Source organism: Haliotis rufescens, unplaced genomic scaffold (assembly GCF_023055435.1).
Source record: "Haliotis rufescens isolate VD_foot unplaced genomic scaffold, xgHalRufe1.0.p SCAF_32, whole genome shotgun sequence".
NCBI lineage: Eukaryota > Metazoa > Mollusca > Gastropoda > Lepetellida > Haliotidae > Haliotis > Haliotis rufescens.
This window is the reverse complement of record NW_025964024.1, coordinates 3,204,505-3,225,174: the sequence shown is the minus strand read 5'-3', so window position 1 is coordinate 3,225,174 and position 20,670 is coordinate 3,204,505. Positions and strand designations below refer to the sequence as shown.

Sequence of the window (20,670 nt, the reverse complement as noted above, 5' to 3'; positions counted from 1 at the left end):
TGCAATGGCTCTGTCGAATATATTTTTTCGATTTCATTACTCCTACATCGTACCAGCCATCCGACTACTTGACATGTAAATTTTTCGTGATTATTATAAGTATAATGATGATGATGATGATGATGATGATGATGATGATGATGATGATGATGAAAATGCTGAGTCACTTGGGTTAACATATTAGGGGAGGTAACCCCTTTCACCTTATGAACATGGCTGACTTGTATGTTCGGTTGGGAATGTAAAATGTCGACATATTAAAAATAAGCACAAGACCAGTTTGCAAATTATACCAGATTTGGCATGTAAGACACGCATGCGTAGTAGGACTCGTAACTAAGCTGGAATTTCTAGACTTGACCGTAGCGCCACCAATGGCTATGACGAGTTATGTCCATTCTATGTCCCTCCTATTGACCAATCAGATTTCACCTCTCATATCACATGCAATTGTTTCAAACAAAATGGCGACGCAAGGTCAAGACGACCTGATCGATAATACATTGTTCCGACCGGGAGCCATTAAACCAATCAGAGCGCTGCTCTCCTTCACTGCCGACTAGCTTGACACTAGAGCGCCATCTTATCGCCCAAGCGCTAACCATGTCCAAGGCCTTAACAGCCAGGTGTATTGGGGTCCTGCACGAAGGCGACTTTTATTAAATTTTAGGTATTCGCATGAAGGCGAATCGCGGTGCACGTTGAAGTTTCTTGAATATGGATGAGGTCTAAAATGGGTTAAGAACATCCAAGGATGCTCCGGCACACGCCAGTTTCCTAGCGGCGATGTCTACAAGCGGTGCCTAACCTTTTACGGCGTTTGTACAAGCAGACCATTTGAGGATTCGATTATGGAAGAGGTCGGAAATGGGTATAGAACACCCTGGGACACTCAGGCATGCTTTACTTTTGACGGCGTTAGTACTATCAAACCATTTAAGGATTTGAATATGGCCGAATATTTTTGCGTACGTTTGTACGCGCGTCACTTGGAACCCGCAATTGGTGCTTGCAGCTATATTTTAATTTAGATATATAATTTGGTGAAGTTTTGAGAATCACATTCGAGATTTCTTCCCACGCCCCGATGGTGGTTTCATGTGTACAATCGGCAATCTAAAGGCAGGAGAGGTCAGCGACATACCGACGCAAGAGGCAGCAAACCATGCAGGTCAGTTTAAATATGAGCAGTGTTACCTATTCACCTCGACTGCTGTTATTATACGCGTGTGGGTGTATGGGCCTTACCTCGCGAAGTTGATTAAATCACGTGAGCACGTTGATTAAGAACAAGATTTGCAAAATATCTGTCGACGCCAAGTTGGCGGTACCCATGCTTTGCAAATCCTTCAGTCATGGATTTACAAAATCAGATTTGATAAAATGTGGAAGATCATATATTTAATAATGTGGGAGACAAAATGTATCCTTGTCTTACCCCGATGTTGGAGTCAAAGGATTTGAAATGCTCTCGTCAGTTTTCACTAAATAAGCGATATCATTATATGGTGATGTTATTATTTTTAAAAAATTTCCTGAGATTATATTTGATAATATCTTTGTTAGGGGTAGTGATCTGTCAAATGAATCAAAAGCCTTTTGAAAGTCAGTGTTTAATTTTGAATCTTTTCTTTTTAGTTTTTGTAATATATATCAATGTTTAAAGAACAAATACAATATCTGATTTTCGGTAGCCCCTTCTAAATCCTTGTAATGTGAGTTTTTTCCTTGTGTTCCATTATTCTTCATCGTGAAGATCCGGGGTAGAATAGGTCTTCAGCAACCCAGTCTTGCCGTAAAAGGCTACTATGCTTGTCGAAAGAGGCGACTAACGGGATCGGGTGGTCTGGCTCGCTGACTTGGTTGGTGCATGTCATCGATTCCAATTGCGTGGATCGATGCTCGTTATGTCAATCACTGGATTGTCTGGTCCAGACTAGATTATTTACAGACCACCGTCACATAGCTCGAATATTGCCGAGTGCGGCGTTAAACAACAAACAAACAAACAAGTCATTTATGAAGTTGCAAAATAGTTTACCCAAGCAGCTGCTTAGTGCAAAACGCCTGTAGTTATTTGGATTAGTCTCATCATCCTTTTCTCATGTAACGCGGTGATAACCGAGGTTGCCCATCTCTGTTGGAAGTGACCACTATTAAAGATATTAAATAGTTTAACCCACTGGTCTAACAATGTACAATCTATTCATTTTAAAAGTTTATTCCTTTGGTTATCTTCCCTTGGACTTTAGGGGCAGTCGGGTAGCCTAGTGGTTAAAGCGTTCGCTCGTCACGCCGAAGACCCGGGTTCGATTCCCGACATGGTACAATGTATGAAGCCCATTTCTGGTGTCCCCCGCCGTGATATTGCTTGAATATTGCTAAAAGCGGCGTAAAACCACAATCCCTTGGACTTTCGTTTGTTTTGAATTGTTTTATAAAAGTGAGAACTTCATTTGCTGTAATTGGATTTCTAAGACTGTCACATATGTGCATATCTCTTTGTTTTAGTTTAAATATTCCCGAAGTCATTTGTTAGCTCCTCGGGATCAGGATAAAAAATTCAGTTTATTTAATAGTTTCCTGATGTTTTTTGTCCCTGTTTTGATAAGGTTTCCTGTTGTTCCAGCTGAGTTTGTTTATATACACGTTGTTTTCTTATGAGTAACTTTTGTATTCTTTTTTTGTTGTTGACAAAAAGAGCCCTAATATTAATTGATATATTGATTTCTTATTGCCTCTTTACATTTAACATCAAACCATACAGTACAGTTGATTTATTTTTTCAAGCTTTGTTGATAATTTGTTGACGGTTTGAAAAATATCAGAGAAGGCACCAACGACTGCTTCACATTCAGAACTATCTTGTGGGCTAGAGGTTAACATTAATTTGTTTGAATATTTAAGCTAAAAGAAGTATATTCAACACATATGTGACTGTTGGAATGCCAGCGCCTTCTACCCCTGTATTTAGTAAAGGTTACATTTGTGGGCTTATGAAAAAATATGCCAATTTTATGAAAAAATATATTTCAAAACTTAATGCAGAAGAGAACATATAAATATTATGATTGTACTGTTAATACACATTTTAACTTTTCATGGGTGTCATTCACATTGTGAATATATCCTAAAACTGCCATTCTTTCTTCTCCTCACTTCGTTTAGGGGCGGTCGGGTAGCCTGGTGGTTAAAGCGTTCGCTCGTCACGCCGAAGACACGGGTTCGATTCCCGACATGGGTACAATGTGTGAAGCCCATTTCTGGTGTCCCCCGCCGTGATATTGCTTGAATATTGCTAGAAGCGGCGTAAAACCATACTCACTCACTCACTTCGTTTAAAAAAGAGCAAACCCGACTCACTGTGCCCCTCCCTCACTCTGTGCATGAATTTAAACCGCGTGGTCTAATGGAGGCTGACAGGCATTGGTACTCTACATGGTCCAGCTATGCAGTGTGGGGGATATGGCAGGAGGTATCGTATTACCTGATTTTGATTGTATCTCTACATTTTACCTCGGAGTAAATTTAAGAATGTTTCATAAAAAATTGCAGATTGTGTCTACCACGGGTTTCTACGTTGGTATGCCTAGATCCGCCATTCACATTGCTTGACAGCTGTGCCTGTCTGACACGCTTGATATATCGCACGTGTGACCTGTCACGTGACGAAACAGACACCGAGCTTGTCTACGTAGCCGACAGGTAACACGCAACCACGTCATTTTAGAGGTGGGGTGAGGTGAGGTGAAATGGGGTTAAACGTCGCGTCAAAGATTATTGCACTTATATAGCGACGTGCATGCAGGTGTATGTGTGTGTGTGTGGCTGCTTGTACTAGTCCGGACTGATGCCGATTTATAGTGCTAGCACACTGAGATACCATGCCGCAGTTTAACATGAATACCCCACTCAGACACAATATACTGACTCCGAGCCGACCAGTCCTTGTTTTAGCCCCTTAATGCCGACCGCCAGACAGGGTAAGAACAAGTACCATCTTTTAACGTCTTTTGGTATGACGCGGCTGGGGATCGAACCCCGGACCTTCTGCTCTCCGGGCGGACGCTCTACCATTAGACCACGGAGGCGGTCCGTCATTTTAGAGAGACATGAGACAGTATTGCGGTACTTGGAGGGCAGTAGCCCATGGTACAATAGGCATAACAACCCTTCTTGGCACAGTGAGAGGTTACATGATTTAGACACAAAGTGTCTGTAAGTCACAGATAGAAATAAGCTTGAGCAATAATTACATCATGTATGGTATTATTTTATGGGTTGAGTCGACATAAATATTTCATGTCTAAACAGGTGAACTAGATATGTAGCAGTTCTTTGAACGTGGTTAATATTACCATTGTTCAATATCAGAGTTAATGCAAACATATTCAAAGTTTGGTATACTTTAATCTAAGATCAGGGTACAATGGACAGACTGCAAGTATATGGAGCTAATCTTCCATCAAACATAACATTTCCTGCAAACAATATAAACAATATCTCCGATGAAATGGAATGCCGTTAAATCTACCAATTTCTGTCATTAATTTAAAATTGCAACATATAGATTTTGAAATACATATTTACTTCATTTCGGATATCACAATTCAGGTAATTTTCAACATCTTAAAGACTTTAAAAATGACAATAAAATCTTTTACTTGTAGACATATTATTCAACTCAGAAGACCAAGTTTGTTGTGCAATATCACTCAAACTTTGTTTAAAGAAAATATAAACATGTTCTCGTTACCTATTTCTTGTGATAACCAAGCACACCCAAATCCATCCCAATATAGCATAGTCTTCATCTTTAAAGCCCAAGTATCTCTTCCATTTATCTGCCACAGATTTATAACATTGAATAACACTGTTTTGGATATCTCTCCGGAGACATTGATAATAATTGACACCAACATATTGTGCATCTTACCATATACAACACAAAGAATGGTTTCCTTCCTTATTCTCCCATTACCATATTATTACTGACCGATTTATTTACTTTCAAACAAAATCCGACAAAACTGTACTTGGACTTTCTCTTTATATTCTAAATATTGTGGGCCCCAAATTCCTGACCCATAACATAAAATTGGGCTTATAATAGAATCAAATATTCTGAAAATGTCTTCGACATTAATTTTCCCAAATTTCTTCTAAAATGCCCTAACGGATCCATCTGCTTTTCTTGCTTGATTACTTAAACAAATATTTTGCATGAGTCCAAGACAGTTTTGGAGTAAACAACACGACCAAATATCTATAAAAAGGAAACTGTTTCTAGCTGTACCCCATAAAACCACTTGACATAATTTTGTAATTTTCCACTATTTCTGAAAACAATAATTTGGTTTTATTCACATTAATCTTCACACCTGCGTCTTTACAAAACAGGGGGCGGTCGGGTAGCCTAGTGGTTAAAGCGTTCGCTCGTCACGCCGAAGGCCCGGGTTCAATTCCCGACATAGGTACAATGTGTGAAGCCCATTTCTGGTGTCCCCCGCCGTGATATTGCTAGAATATTGCTAAAAGCGGTGTAAAACCATACTTACTCACTCACTCACTCACTCACTCAACAAAACATGCCCACTATATGAAGCTGTTCCTGTAGTCTGTCCCTGTTCTATCCGCACATCCTAATATATATTATCATCAAAAAGTAATGTCTAAATATTTGGTATTTGTCTACTAAAAGTTTCCCTGCTTCAGTTTCCATGTAGAGTAGCTCCTAATTCAGTTTAAAGAGGGAAAACAATAATGGCACAGAAGGATCCCCGCTCCCATTAACAAAAAGAGTAATTCATGTATGTACACACAGCTGTTTACTTTTTCTATTATGGAATATTTGCGTTCCTCGGGCACGCCAGAAACCTGTTATTGTTCGAATTCAAGAATAGCTCCTGGTTTCTGGTTTGTCAGCACCATACCCGTGCCGGTGGGTTTCACCAAAGTGGTAAACAGAGATTATTACCCTCCATGTCGTCAATATCACATATACTATTAAAAAAAGTAGGGGGTCATGAAATGTAAATGTTATATATATTACCCCCATTCCACTAGGCGGCGCTCTTTTGCGTTCTACGCGCTCTGAGGGAGCGCCATAGGTCTCCTTATTTTTCGGTTGGGCACTTATGATCTGATTACGATAAGATAGCGCTCCTGTTGCGACCCAATAGATCTATGCGATCCGATAGCGACATGAAGACCAAAATGTGGCGATCTTGCCCATTCAGTTCCCGCTCCTTTTTACGATCAAAGGCGATCAGGATGCGATCCAATGGTGCTCTATTTGCGCTCCGATGGCGATCATTGCGATCTCACGCGCTCTACTCCGATCCGAGAGCGATCTAGGCGACCTATGGAGGTCCATAAGCACTCAATTAGCACTCTATGGGATCCTATTGCGACCCGATCGCCGAATTTTGGGTCCGATCCTATAAAAACTCGTAGCGTTCTGAGGCGCTCAACAGTTATACGCTTGGTAGCAGAGGGGTAGGTCCTAGTCTTCCGTCGCGATCGGCGGCGCTCTGAGATGATACGATAGCGCTCTGATTGCGATCTCGGCGATCAAGTAGCGATCTGACGGCATTCTGGGCAGAGCGCCACGGATCTTTGTGCAGGGCAGTCGACAAGCGGCGTCCTTGACGATCATGAAGATCAATTAGAGATCAGATAGCGATCAATTAACGCTTTTGGAGATCTAAGCGCTCTATATGGCGATCTATGGCGTTTTGTAAGAGCACAGAGCGCCGCTAAGTGGAATGGGGGTATTATACCAGGTATTTGAACAAAGGTAAGTGTTGACGACAAACATCCTATCCAAAAAACGTTTATGTCTGTAAAACTTGACACGTACGTAGGGTGTCATTTCAAAGAAGGTCGATAATCTCTGTGGAACATTCTTTTGTCAATCTGATTGATTCTGCTTATCATACAGTTGTGACTTACTTGAGTTAATTTATTGTTTGTGTATTAACTAGAGGTGCGGCGTCTGCAACGCGCGGAGCGTCTACACGCTATTGGCATGCAGGAAACCCTTAGAAGTCAGCGTGCAGTAACGAATACGTTCAATGTTTCACTGTCTGTGATTAGCAGACTATTGAACTTTACCAACAAACCCAAAATATGGACGATCGCCCCCGTTCAGGGCGTCCCAGGTCAACGACAAGAGTACACGATTGATTGATCCGAAACTAGGCTCTACGAAATCGAGTTTAAACGGCAAATCAAATAGCTACAAACTTTCTTCAGGCTACTGGAGTACGAGATGCGGGTCAGACGATTAGAAATCGTCTACATGTAGCTCATCGCCATGCTCGACGGCCACGTGTTGTGCAACCCTTGGTAGTCGTCATATTGACAACAGACGTCAATGGTGTGCACAACGTCGAAACTGGGGTAACCGTCGCTAATCACGTGTCATGTTTTCAGACCAGCCACGATTCACTTGGCACTTCCTTGATAGTCGTGGTCGTGTCTGACGACGTTGAAATGATCTTCAAGCCGATGTCAAAGTGAGACCTCATGACAAATGTGGTGGTGGGTCGGTTATGGTGTGGGATGGCATCACTATGACTGAGCGAACCCCACTCCATATTGTGCAAGGAAGGGTCACTGGACAGAACTTTCAACGAGGGACAGCATACTGACACCCTTTGGTGTCCCGTGTGCAAGGCGTGTTAGTCGACGTTTTGTCTTTCAGGACGACAACGCCCGTGCTCATCGTGCACGAATCGGCAACGGTCGACTCCAGCCGGATAACATCCATAAAACGCCATGACCAGCAATGAGCCCAGACCTTTCCCCCATTGAACACGTCTGGGACATGATAGGGAGACGTGAACGTCAACGTCAGATGCCGCCGACCACTTTGGCTGAACTTGGCTAGGCGCTGCAAGAGGAGTGGGACAGACTCCCTCAAATCGCCATTTGGAAAACGCATACGCAGTCGAATGAATAGATGTTTGACAAATCGTGGCGGTATTACGCACTACTGATTCAAAAACGTCAACACTGAAATTGTCCTTCTTAGCCCTCTCTTTTTTCAAGATCGTTAGCGACCATACCATTAACTGTCATACTTCACTACCGGCTGTAATTTGTTCCCGAATAGTTCATTATCATCATACAACTATTACTAGAAACTAATCTCTTACAATTTGGGAAATTTCAAGTTATTTCCGAGTATCCACTACTTTTTGTAGGAGTATATAAGTAATATAACTAATATTATGTTCACTAATGTCGGGACATATATATTTTCAGATAAAAGTTCGGTATTTGAAATGGCATATATTTTCAATGATGTTGTGCGATCAGCGCAATCTATGTGCGTGAAACGTGTATTCCGGGCAATGAGTGCCACATTCTCACAGTCAATATACAGTTACCCAGAAAAAAGAGCGACATTTTGAATTTAATGCTTGACATTCCCGTTGGTTGCAAACGGAACAAGCTTGAGAACACCCAGTCTGTTCAATATGGACGGTAAGCACAGCCTAGTAATTACCAACACATATGCAAACGAGTTCCTGTTTTTCAGGAGTGAACGTTGGCTGCTATTACGCCATTGCTACACTGCTGAACGCTGTCGTGCTCGACTACTTCCCCGTGAGTATAGCATATGCACGCAGTGGATGCATGATGTGAATACATGCAGTGGATGCATGATGTGAATACATGCAGTTGATGAATGATGTGAATACATGCAGTGAATGCATGATGTGAATACAAGCAGTGGATGCATGATGTGAATACATGCAGTGGATGCATGATGTGAATACATGCAGTGAATGCATGATGTGAATGCATGCAGTGGATACATGATGTGAATACATGCAGTGAATGCATGATGTGAATACATGCAGTGGATGCATGATGTGAATACATGCAGTGAATGCATGATGTGAATACATGCAGTGGATGCATGATGTGAATACATGCAGTGGATGCATGATGTGAATACATGCAGTGGATGCATGATGTGAATACATGCAGTGAATACATGATGTGAATACATGCAGTGGATGCATGGTGTGAATACATGCAGTTAATACATGATGTAAATACATACAGCGAATATTTGGTGTGTATATTATGCAGTGAAGACATGATGCGAATATGTGCCTGTTACATCACCGTCTATTGTTTATCACATATAGCTTGAAACCCGTGAAGATCCGGGGTACATACAGTGAATATTTGGTGTGTATATATGCAGTGAAATTATGATGCGAATATGTGTCTGTTACATCACCGTCTAATGTTTATCACATGTAGCTTGAAACCCGTGAAGATCCGGGGTACATACAGTGAATATTTGGTGTGTATATATGCAGTGAAATTATGATGCGAATATGTGTCTGTTACATCACCGTCTAATGTTTATCACATATAGCTTGAAACCCGTGAAGATCCGGGGTACATACAGTGAATATTTGGTGTGTATATATGCAGTGACATTATGATGCGAATATGTGTCTGTTACATCACCGTCTAATGTTTATCACATGTAGCTTGAAACCCGTGAAGATCCGGGGTAATATATGTCTTTAGAACCCATGCTTACATTTACAGGCGACTATACTTGTCTTTTGAGACAACAACGGGATCGGTGGTCAGGCTCGCTGACCTGGTTGATGCATGTCATCGTATCCCAATTGAATATATCAAAGAACAGTTCAAAGTTCAAAGAACAAATGCATTATCTGATTTTCGGTAGCCCCTTCTCAATCCACACTGACAGTGGTCTTGTAATGGAGTTTTTTCCTTGTGTTCCATTATTCTTCATCGTGAAGATCCGGGGTAGAATAGGTCTTCAGCAACCCATGCTGGCCGTAAAAGGCGACTATGCTTGTCGTAAGAGGCGACAAAGGGGATCGGGTGGTCAGGTTGGCTTTCTTGGTTGGTGTATGTCATCTGTCCCAATTGCGTGAATCGTTGCTCATGATGTCAATCACTGGATTTTCAGGTCCAGACTCGATTATTTACAGACCAGTCATATAGCTGGAATATTGCTGAGAGCGGCGTTAAATAACAAACAAACGAACAACTCGCTCATGCATGACATGTTGCTGCTGATTTCAGGGAGAAGAGGTGAACGCAGGGAGGATAGGCCTCACCATTGTTATCACGGGGATAGTGGGAGCCGTCTTGGCCGGGGTTTGGCTGGATAAAACAAGAACATTCAAGTAAGCAATGTTTCAGCACAATAATGGAAAAATTCAAAACCCTTCTCAGTCGGGTTACTTAGTTCCTGATAACATTTTTGTGTGTGTTTTTGTTTGTTTGTTATCCACAACAATGTAATCCACAATCTCATTAAAATCAAATCTTAGTTCTCGCTACCGCTAAACAAGGATCTGATGACATCATATTAGGGGTCACGTCAGAACGACCTTTAATCCGACCAATCAGAGCGTCGCTTACCAGATCATGAAAATGACAGTCGGAATATGATTTCTAATCATGCAATGTCGAAAACTTTAACACGGGGTAAACGACTGAATCTATACAATCTTGACCATATATTAGCCATTCGAGAATGTACTTTTGTTCAGGTTTCAAATTTTTAAGCGAGAATTTGTCAAAATATGTTTTGAAGCGAGAAAGCTGCCTGATTGGCTAATGTCGACTTCTTGTCAGTAATTCCATTGGTCGGTCAGAGTTCGCGAAAGGTCAGTCTGACGTGACCCGTAATGGGGTGTCCTCAGATCTTTGCTTAGCGGCAGCGAGAACTAAGATCTCATTTTAATGAGATTGAGGTAATCCAGTGATTGCGTGGATCGATGCTAATGATGTCAATCACTGGTATGTCTTATCCAGACTCGACTATTTACAGACCTCCGTCATATAGCTGGAATATTGCGGCGTTAAACAACCAAAAAACTGAAAAAAATAATATCATCGGATGTTACCTGTCATGCTTACACCTTGTCTCTTGTTTACAATTCTTTCTCCTGTAGTGGGGCGGCTAAGTGTCAAAAAAGGGCCGAATTGTGCACTTTCAGTTAAAAGCATGAAACTTGGTACAATAAAAGCTTTAACCATGTTGATTAATTTTGGCTATAGAGCCAAGCAAAATGGCCGCCATTTCCAATATGGACGAGAATTAGCACAGTTAATACAATGAAACCCAATTACTACTTTGATATGAGTAAGTATGTTGAAATGTGCAAAACAGATAGTCAGATGGTTAATTTTAAGGTAAAAATGGTTGAAAAAAGTTTCAAGCAATTATCCGAGATTGAAGAATAACCCTCTGTTTGATTTTTGAGTCAAAATAATGAAATATGACATATTAACAGCTCTAAAAAAGCCTGGAAATCTAACTGCAGATCGGATTAACTTCGTTATGAACATACTGTGAACTATGGCAGATGTGTTGAATGTGACAAGGGCTTTGGATATAGTTATTTTGTGCCACTTACACACTATTTATATCTATTTGGTGTATTAAGTTGGAGTGTTCCAAATTAGGTCTCATTGCTGCATTGTATTTGACGGATTTTGTAGATTCATCAATATCTGGTTGGATAAATATTTAAAATGCTGAATCTGTGTTTAGCAGAAATTTCTTATAAATACGGAAATAGTTTTATCGCATATATTCATATCATATATGAAATACCATGTTTTGCACCCTTGTGCATCTATATTTTGTTGAGATGTTTATAATGTTTCAATCCATGTCGGCCATATTGGATTTGTCGGCCATCTTTAAAAAACTACTTTAACCAAATATTCATAAATGTATCCCCACTATCGTATAACTATTGTATAACTATTGTATAACTTATTTGGTAACAAGTATATTCATGATGACATTTCTCTGTGTAAGATAATGTTGAAAATGACGGGAATGTGGGGAATGTATCGCGGATTTTGCATAAATATAGTTGGGGTCGGTATTGTTTTATGATCACATTGATGGAACAGGATAACATGTGAATTTTGAAAATGTCATTTCAGTAAATAGATGTTTAATGTTGATCAGGTGAAAATTGCGTATTTATTGCATTCTTTTCGTCCATCTTGGATTTGGGGGTCATTTTGGAAACATCATGGTAACCAAGTATCTAAAAATGATCAAATGAAAGAGAAGTACCATAGTACCAAATATTGGAAATCTATACTAAGGCCTATACTAAGGGCCTAACGTTTACAAATGTCCAAAAATAAGGATCTCTCCATAAATGTTTGTACTGGGATGAAGAACCTGTGTACCATGTGTCATGCTTTAAACTCACAGTGCACAGTTTAGTCAAAAAACCGCTCCACTAAAGGCAGAGTTGCGAGCCTCGGGCACGCCAGAAATCTATCATTTTTGGATCGAATCACCGCGATTATGTTTCTAGGTTTGGCAGCCCCATGCCCGTGCTCGTGGGTTTCATCAAAGTGGTAAACGTCTAAAACTTGCATCAATTCGGGCGTTCCTCCCACGTTAAGCTGACACGCCGTGATATGACTGGAATACTATTCAAAGCGGCGTTACACGCAACTCACTCACTCATTGAAAGGAGTGCACAATGTTGTTCCAAGACCTACCTACAAATCAGCAGGTTTCCTGAGCAGACGTATTTTGGTTTGTGTGGAACTATCTATAATATACAGAATATAATGATACCTGTATGTTAGACGTATTTTCCAGTCATGAATTACAACTTTAATCGATGTATAGCACATTGAAGGGGAGCGTTCCTTTCTTGTAAGCTTCATTAATAGACCATACAAAATTGTCTACACTTTCAGGGGGACATCACTCGGTATCTACTTCCTGTCCATGGGGTGTATGGTGCTCTTCACGTTCACCATGAATACAGGCCACATCTGGGTGGTGTTCGTCACGGCTGGGTCCTTGGGGTAGGTATTCAAGATACGCATGGTGTTTCATATCATGTGACTCCATTGATATTATGCATGGAACCACTGTACATGGGATATGTCCCCCCAAAAAGAAGACCATCACGCGTAAGACATTCATTACTTATACAACATCTGAGTGCATAGCGAATTCAAACAATTTAAAGTCAATTTTGAGACTTAATATACAAAAGACATTTACGGAACTGGATATGAATGAGATATTCCCAGCATGAAAATCATAAGTTTATATGTCGTGTTTATATTAAGTATATTAATAAGTTCAAGCCAAACTGTCTTATGAGGCGCCAGAAGGGTAACTGTCACGTTATCATCCTATCCTACCGGGTACCCATTCACTGCTGGATGGACAGAGGCATATTTCTCTTGCCGAAGGAGAGGCTATATGTAACCTGTGTTTCAGTGTGGGGCAGGATCGAGGCCCTAAAACTCTCAGGTATTTGTGACGTCTTTCTTCGACCTCTGTTCCTAGATTCTTCATGACTGGATACCTACCGGTCGGCTTCGAGTTCGCAGCTGAGCTCACCTTTCCTGAACCAGAAGGGACATCCTCCGGTCTGCTGAACGCGTCGGCACAGGTGTGTGTCCATGCTATTCTTTTGGAACTGGGGGCACGGTTGGCCCAGGCGTCTCAGGCGCTGCGATTCCCTAAGGCACACCAGAAACCTTTGATTGTGGGCTCCGTCTCAGTTCGTCCCGATTACGTCTGTAGGTTTGTCAGCACTATACCCGTGCTTGTGGGTTACCAAAGTGGTGAACGCCTGAATCACTTCGGGCTTTCCTCCCACATACATGAAACTGACTCGCCGCGAAAAACCTGCAATACTGTTCAAAGCGGTGTTGAACCCAACTCAATCACTTACTCACTCACTAATACACTCTAACATTCGAACATTGCCTTTTCAAGCCATTTAGGACATTTAGTAGCATGGTGAACAAGGTCAGTCTTTATACAAACATTTCATCATGGTTTTTAGTTCTGGACATTGATGGGCCCACAATAGCTTACTGACCTGCTGCCGTATATCATAATGGGCGGTGGGGTAGCCTAGTGGTTAAAGCGTTCGCTCGTCACGCCGAAGACCCGGGTTTAATTACCCACATGGGTACAATGCCGTGATATTGGTGGAATATTGCTAAAAGCGGTGTAAAACCATACTCACTCACTTCTACATAATATTGTAAATATTGACCAAATTTGTTGGGGTATAACGGACTGAGAGTCTTTTCGTCTAATAATATAGCATGTATAGCTTCCCCGAAATCAACTGAAGTTGTCAAATTTAGACATTAAAATAGTGCCTCGTCAGTTTATCTTTGTCGTCATTTGTCCTTCATGCTTTAAATGTGAATTTGTTATGCAGATTTTCGGTATAATCTTCACTCTGGGTATGCGAGCCATGATGAACAGACTGAGCGTCCTTAGTGCCAACATCGCCGTGTGTTGCGCTCTTCTACTGGGAACGGTGATGACAGGTAGGTGGTCCACTTCATCAAAGTCCCGGGGCGGTCGGGTTAAAGCGTTCGATTCCCGACATGGGTTCCAGTGTATGAAGCCCATTTCTGGTGTCCCCCGCCGTGATAATGCTAGAATATTGCTAAAAGTGGCGTAAAATCAAACTCACTCACTCATCCCAGTCCCATAGGTGATGCCGTGAACAGGTTGATCATAAATAGTTTCACTTGCCATATACTGAGGGTTATGAGTTAGACATTGTGTTTCGTCCTTATTAAGATAGTTGGAGGCATTGGAATTTCTGTTTTGAAAGGGAACAGCGTCGTGTTTGGGCTTCCAAACCGGAAGTCACTAAACGGAAGTGCAAATTACTATCTTATTAAGGTAGCTAATAGTTATTTTAGAGTCGTTGTATCATGGGTTTTGAAAACAGTTCAATGTGTCAAGCAGGGATAACATTTGGTGCGGGGAATCTGGTCAAGGTGTCCAGCAGAGATAACATATGGTGTGGGGAATCTGGTCAAGGTGTCCAGCAGAGATAACATATGGTGCGGGGAATCTGGTCAAGGTGTCAAGCATATATAACATTTGGTGCGGGGGATCTGGTCAAGGTGTCAAGAATGGATAACATATGGTGCGGGGAATCTGGTCAAGGTGTCAAGCATATATAACATATGGTGCGGGGGATCTGGTCAAGGTGTCAAGAATGGATAACATATGGTGCTCGGAATCTGGTCAAGGTGTCAAGAATGGATAACATATGGTGCTGGGAATCTGGTCAAGGTGTCAAGCAGAGATAACATATGGTGCGGGTCCCGGGAATCTGAAACAATATAAATGACTGACGCGCAGGATATAAAGATTCCCTTTTGGCAGACACGGCAGACCTGTCGCACAACTGCATCCCGATTTACTTGAAGTTATTATGCTTCTCTGATACATTTTTATAAAATCAACTGAATATTTTATATGTTTGAACAAATAAACTACATGTAAAAAAATCCAAAAGCAAAAATATTTCTTTCGAAGGGGTTGTCCTGTGGCCTCACGAGAGAAGTGACAGGTTAAGGTGGTATTGGAGTATACATGTCTGGATGTGTTATTTACTCATACCATGAGAAGGTCTTTATTAGCAGTAAGGGCAAAAACATATTTGTTTATGTCATGACATGTCCAAATTAGGGTGTCTTAAAATGAAGACGTTTTAATAACAAATTCCGAGAAAAGTTAATTTGCATATTGAGGCAAACCTGGAGTAATGATTTCAAAAGTAGTTCACGATATGACACCAAGATCCAATCAATCTGAAACGTCTCAACACCTTGACAAGATTTCTCCTCAGGATTTTCAAACTAAGTCTAACTACTAGTATTGGCCAATGTTGAAGACGAGTTTCATTTCCTTTGACAAATAATATAGAATGGTACGTATCATGCTCAGTGTTAACAGAAAGATACAATTTAGTGTCACTTCCCATGACGTATACACTCAGCCTCACCGTGCCTTGTTCATATTGTCCGGCATGTCGTTAATGAACAGACAGTCTAAAAATATGTCCAGTAAGTTTTACAAGACCATGATCAGAGGCCGAAGACCTAACGAACAATAAAATCAATTTCACTTGCCATAACTGAAACCGAAGGTCTTGATATCACACTGGAAACGTACGGCGGCATATACTGATATTGAGAGCTTAAGAAAGTTGCCCTTGAAAGAAAGCACCAATTATACCACCTCGAATTCTTTTCAGCCTTGATTAGAGCCACCTACAAACGTCAGGCAGCTGGTGGAGAGGCAAAGGTAGGTAGTTATAACATGGGTATCTTAGAAACGCCTGACTGTCCTCTCCAAATGTTCTACTTCAATGTTAGAGAATGCCTCCATATGGCTGACCTCTTGCAAAAGTGTCATGCGTGCTTCTTTTCTGAAAACTCAGGCCATACTTGATTTTTGTTCTCTGTCGTTACAATGTGTTTATGTTTCCGCCCAACTAGCCAGTGAGATAAGGAAGTAAGACAATAAAAACCTTTGAAATTGGTTCCTGTCATTTCCGATCCTGAACGTCGGGGATTTCTAGATATAAGATTAAACATCTCTGTCTCCAGGGCAACCGGCTGAAGGACGTGTTTGGCTGGTGCTGCTGCTTCAGACGTAAAGGAAATATCGACATCCAACAATGATAACAATCAACCTAGATCTGACAGCCTTCTTCACTGTAACCAAGAACAGCCTTCACAGTAACCAAGGACAGTTTTAATAAAACAAGCACAGAGTTCATCCATCACAAAATCAAACCAAGATAAATCTGAAAAAGGCACTTCCCATTTGAACAACAGGTCAACAGAAACAGTACTCTTAAACACAATTCTGGAGACAGTCATGGCTTTGAGTTATAACACAGTTTGAAGAAGGAATAGTGTCACCCATGTGTGTTCTTCCTGAGGTACGAAAGTATTAACAAACATGGTCCAGGCTTCAACATTTTTCGGAACAGACAACTTCAATCCCTTGCACGATAGTGAGGATAACAAATGAGAAATAGGGTATGTCTGGGCGTCATTTGTAGGGTCTACAAATAATGCCTAATATTAGCTCGCCTGACTGAGGGAGCTGAACTTTGGCCTGTATATTTCCTTCTTATCACTATACCATACTCATCATTAGATTTTAGTTTTCTGTATATATGTAAAAAAATATTTTAATATCAATACTAACGACAACTATTTTAAGTGTCTGTCTCTTTAAAATGTTTTTTTAGATTTCGAGGTGAACTAAAGTGGCGTGGCACTGTTTTTCTGATGTTTTTGTTGGAGGTAAAACTTTGTGTGAATCCTCTGAGTTACCGTGTCACACAAACTTCCATACCGTTTGTTCTTACATCAGGTGAGCTGCAGAGCCGTGTGTCTTTATTTTTAAGTATATGCAATGTCTATATGGTTCAAATCTCGAGTATATTAATAAACCATATATTATTCAAAGACTATGTTATTATTTTTGACATGATCAAGGGACCTCTTCATATATGTGGCTTTATTTTTACATGTATGCAATGTCTATATGGTTCATATAATGAGGATATAAATTCCACATATATTATTCAAAGACTATGTTATTATTTTGACCAAGGGATCTCTCTCTTCATATTTATCCGCTTACATCAAACGTTTTTGTTTTGTTGTCATTAGCGATGTAGCAATGTAACATAGCGATCGTTGAGGGAACCCTCTGTGATAGGGAGAAATACCTTATGTGTTTTTATCTTGGTGCTCAGTAACTTCTGTTACTTCTGTTACCTCTGTTACCTCTGTTACCTCAGTTACTCTGTTATTTCTTTTACCTCAGTTACTTCTGTTACCTCAGTTACTTCTGTTACTTCTGTTACCTCTGTTACTTCTGTTAACTCAGTTACTTCTGTTACCTCAGTTACTCTGTTACTTCTTTTACCTCAGTTACTTCTGTTACTTCTGTTACCTCTGTTACCTCAGTTACTTCTGTTACCTCAGTTACCTCTGTTACCTCAGTTACTTCTGTTACCTCAGTTACCTCAGTTACCTCTGTTACCTCAGTTACTTCTGTTACCTCAGTTACTTCTGTTACTTCTGTTACCTCAGTTACTTCTGTTACCTCAGTTACTCTGTTACTCCTTTTACCTCAGTTACTTCTGTTACCTCAGTTACTTCTGTTACCTCAGTTACCTCTGTTACCTCAGTGACTTTTGTTACTTCTGTTACCCCAGTTACTTCTGTTATTTCTGTTACCTCTGGTATCTCAGTTACTTCTGTTATCTCAGTTTCTTCTGTTACTTCTGTTACCTCTGTTACCTCAGTTACTCTGTTATTTCTTTTACCTCAGTTACTTCTGTTACCTCAGTTACTTCTGTTACCTCTGTTACTTCTGTTACCTCAGTTACTTCTGTTACCTCAGTTACTCTGTTACTTCTTTTACCTCAGTTACTTCTGTTACCTCTGTTACTTCTGTTACCTCAGTTACTTCTGTTACCTCAGTTACCTCTGTTACCTCAGTTACTTCTGTTACCTCAGTTACTCTGTTACTTCTTTTACCTCAGTTCCTTCTGTTACCTCAGTTACTTCTGTTACTTCTGTTACCTCAGTTACTTCTGTTACCTCAGTTACTCTGTTACTTCTTTTACCTCAGTTACCTCTGTTACCTCAGTGACTTATGTTACTTCTGTTACCCCAGTTACTTCTGTTATTTCTGTTACCTCTGGTATCTCAGTTACTTCTGTTATCTCAGTTTCTTCTGTTACTTCTGTTGCCTATGGTACATCAGTTACTTCTGTTACCTCATTTACTTCTGTTACCTCAGTTTCTCTGTTACTTCTGTTACCTCTGTTACTTGTGTTACCTCTGTTACTTGTGTTACCTCTGGTGCCTCTATGTTTGTAAACAGCATGAAGGTGCATCCCGAGTTCGAATCATCACTGCCAGTTTACTTAGTCCGCTGTCTGTCCTTGTAAAACCACAATTTTGATGTAGCTTAAAGTACCTACATATATATTGTACTTTTTATAATTATTCATAACGCTATGTTGGTTTTTTTCAAAGTCATTAACTCACGTGTGTGCAATGTGGTATGTTTTAGTATATTAGTTGTGGTGTATGATATATGTAGTATACGTTCATATCTGCTGTTATATACTTTCATTACTAAACCGCCTATTCCATGCAAATCCAAATATTTGCACCCATATTGAAAACAACATGTTTTGGTCACTTGTCAATCCTTTGTGTAATTTCATAAATTGATGGTATCTTTAGATACCCCTTTTGTTAAACTACTAACGGAAACAAAGTACACACAATTTATGGATAACAACTTCTTTAATACTGTAAAGGCGACGTTTGAGTCCAATCAACAATTTCACAGGAGACAAATTCTAGCGACTATAGCAAGTTCAGATTCATTTTAAGGCTATGTATACGTAGTCTTCATAAGACATCCAATCCACACAAAAAAGTAACTCATTTGGAGAAAATTCTAGATGTGCATCCTATAAAAAATCAAAATGACACTTCTCCCACGATGCATGTCGCACGGGTGGCCCAGTCGTCTAAGGCGCCGCGATTCGCTATGCAGAGTTGCGTCCCTTGGGCACGCCAGAAACCTTTCATTGTGGGTTCAAATCCCGGTTCGCCCCGATTATGTTTCTAGGTTTCTCAGCACCATACCCGTGCTCGTGTGTTTCACCGAAGCAGTAAAGACCTACATCACTTCGGGATTTCCTCCCACGGCTGACACGCCGTGATATTACTGGAATAATGTTAATAAAGCGGCGTTAAACCTAACTCACCAACTATGACTATCGGAGTCGGGGCTTCCTGACCATTTACCTTTATGAAACCTGGGTGAACAAGGATCATTCCACTGAGCTAGTTTTCAAGGTGAAAGAGAAAGGAAATGAATAATGATATGTTTGTAGACTGGTTTAAACATCAGCTGCTGCCCAATCTTAACAACCCTAGTGTTATTGTCATGAATAAGTCTGAAGGCGACCATGCAGGAATATCTGACATCTTGTAATGTCGACTCCAGGCCATCTGAAATTTCATCTCATGGAGAAAATTCACCTGAATAAGAAACCAGCACAAGACAGATGTCCTGGAGGCACAACACGGTTACGTTGTCTTACGTACGCCAGTCAGACATTGTGAGGTGAGGTGAGGTGAAATTGGGTTTAACGTCGCGTGCAAGATTATTGCACTTATATAGCGACGTGCATGCACGTGTATGTGTGTGTGTGGCTGCTTGTACTAGTCCGGACTGATGCCGATTTATAGTGCTAGCACACTGAGATACCATGCCGCAGTTTAACATGAATACCCCACTCAGACACAGTATACTGACTCCGAGCCGACCAGTCCTTGTTTTAGCCCCTTAATGCCGAGCGCCAGACAGGGTAACAACAAGTACCATCTTTTAACGTCTTTTGGTATGACGCGGCCGGGGATCGAACCCCGGAGTTTACCTGGGCTAACTGTAAAGGGTTCGTGACAAGACATAACACAACATTCCCACTCACACATGGCAAAGGGGTGATCAACCCAGCCTTTGCTAGAATCACACCAGAGGTGGGGCTAAATGCTGGAAATAGAACGTCAGTACGTGACGGCTTGGTATCAGCCATGTTGCCTAGTTATCATACCTTTGGGTGATAGTACAGATTCAGATACGTCATCAGCTGAGTCAAAAGCTCATCTGTAGAACAAAAATACTTCTTGATTAGAAATTTCCCCCCTTTCAATACTCATCCCGTTTAATAGCTTTTATCTATTCCAACATTTTTTGAAGCAAATATAATGCAGTAC

General features: G+C 40.8%; 1 protein-coding gene across 6 annotated transcripts in view; it reads left to right on the top strand.

Moving 5' to 3' along the window:
• LOC124116620 (feline leukemia virus subgroup C receptor-related protein 2-like) overlaps nt 1-17,322 on the top strand; it is a 34,613-nt gene extending 17,291 nt beyond the window's left edge. For all 6 annotated transcript variants that reach the window (XM_046478023.2, XM_046478022.2, XM_046478026.2 and 3 more), the window contains exons 6-12: nt 8,549-8,616; nt 10,093-10,196; nt 12,757-12,867; nt 13,361-13,466; nt 14,253-14,364; nt 16,095-16,144; nt 16,450-17,322. In XM_046478023.2, the coding sequence (XP_046333979.2) occupies nt 8,549-8,616; nt 10,093-10,196; nt 12,757-12,867; nt 13,361-13,466; nt 14,253-14,364; nt 16,095-16,144; nt 16,450-16,524 (626 nt within the window). In that variant the 3' untranslated portion in view covers nt 16,525-17,322. The remainder of the gene's footprint in view (nt 1-8,548; nt 8,617-10,092; nt 10,197-12,756; nt 12,868-13,360; nt 13,467-14,252; nt 14,365-16,094; nt 16,145-16,449) is intronic.
• The last annotated feature ends 3,348 nt before the right edge of the window (nt 17,323-20,670 follow it).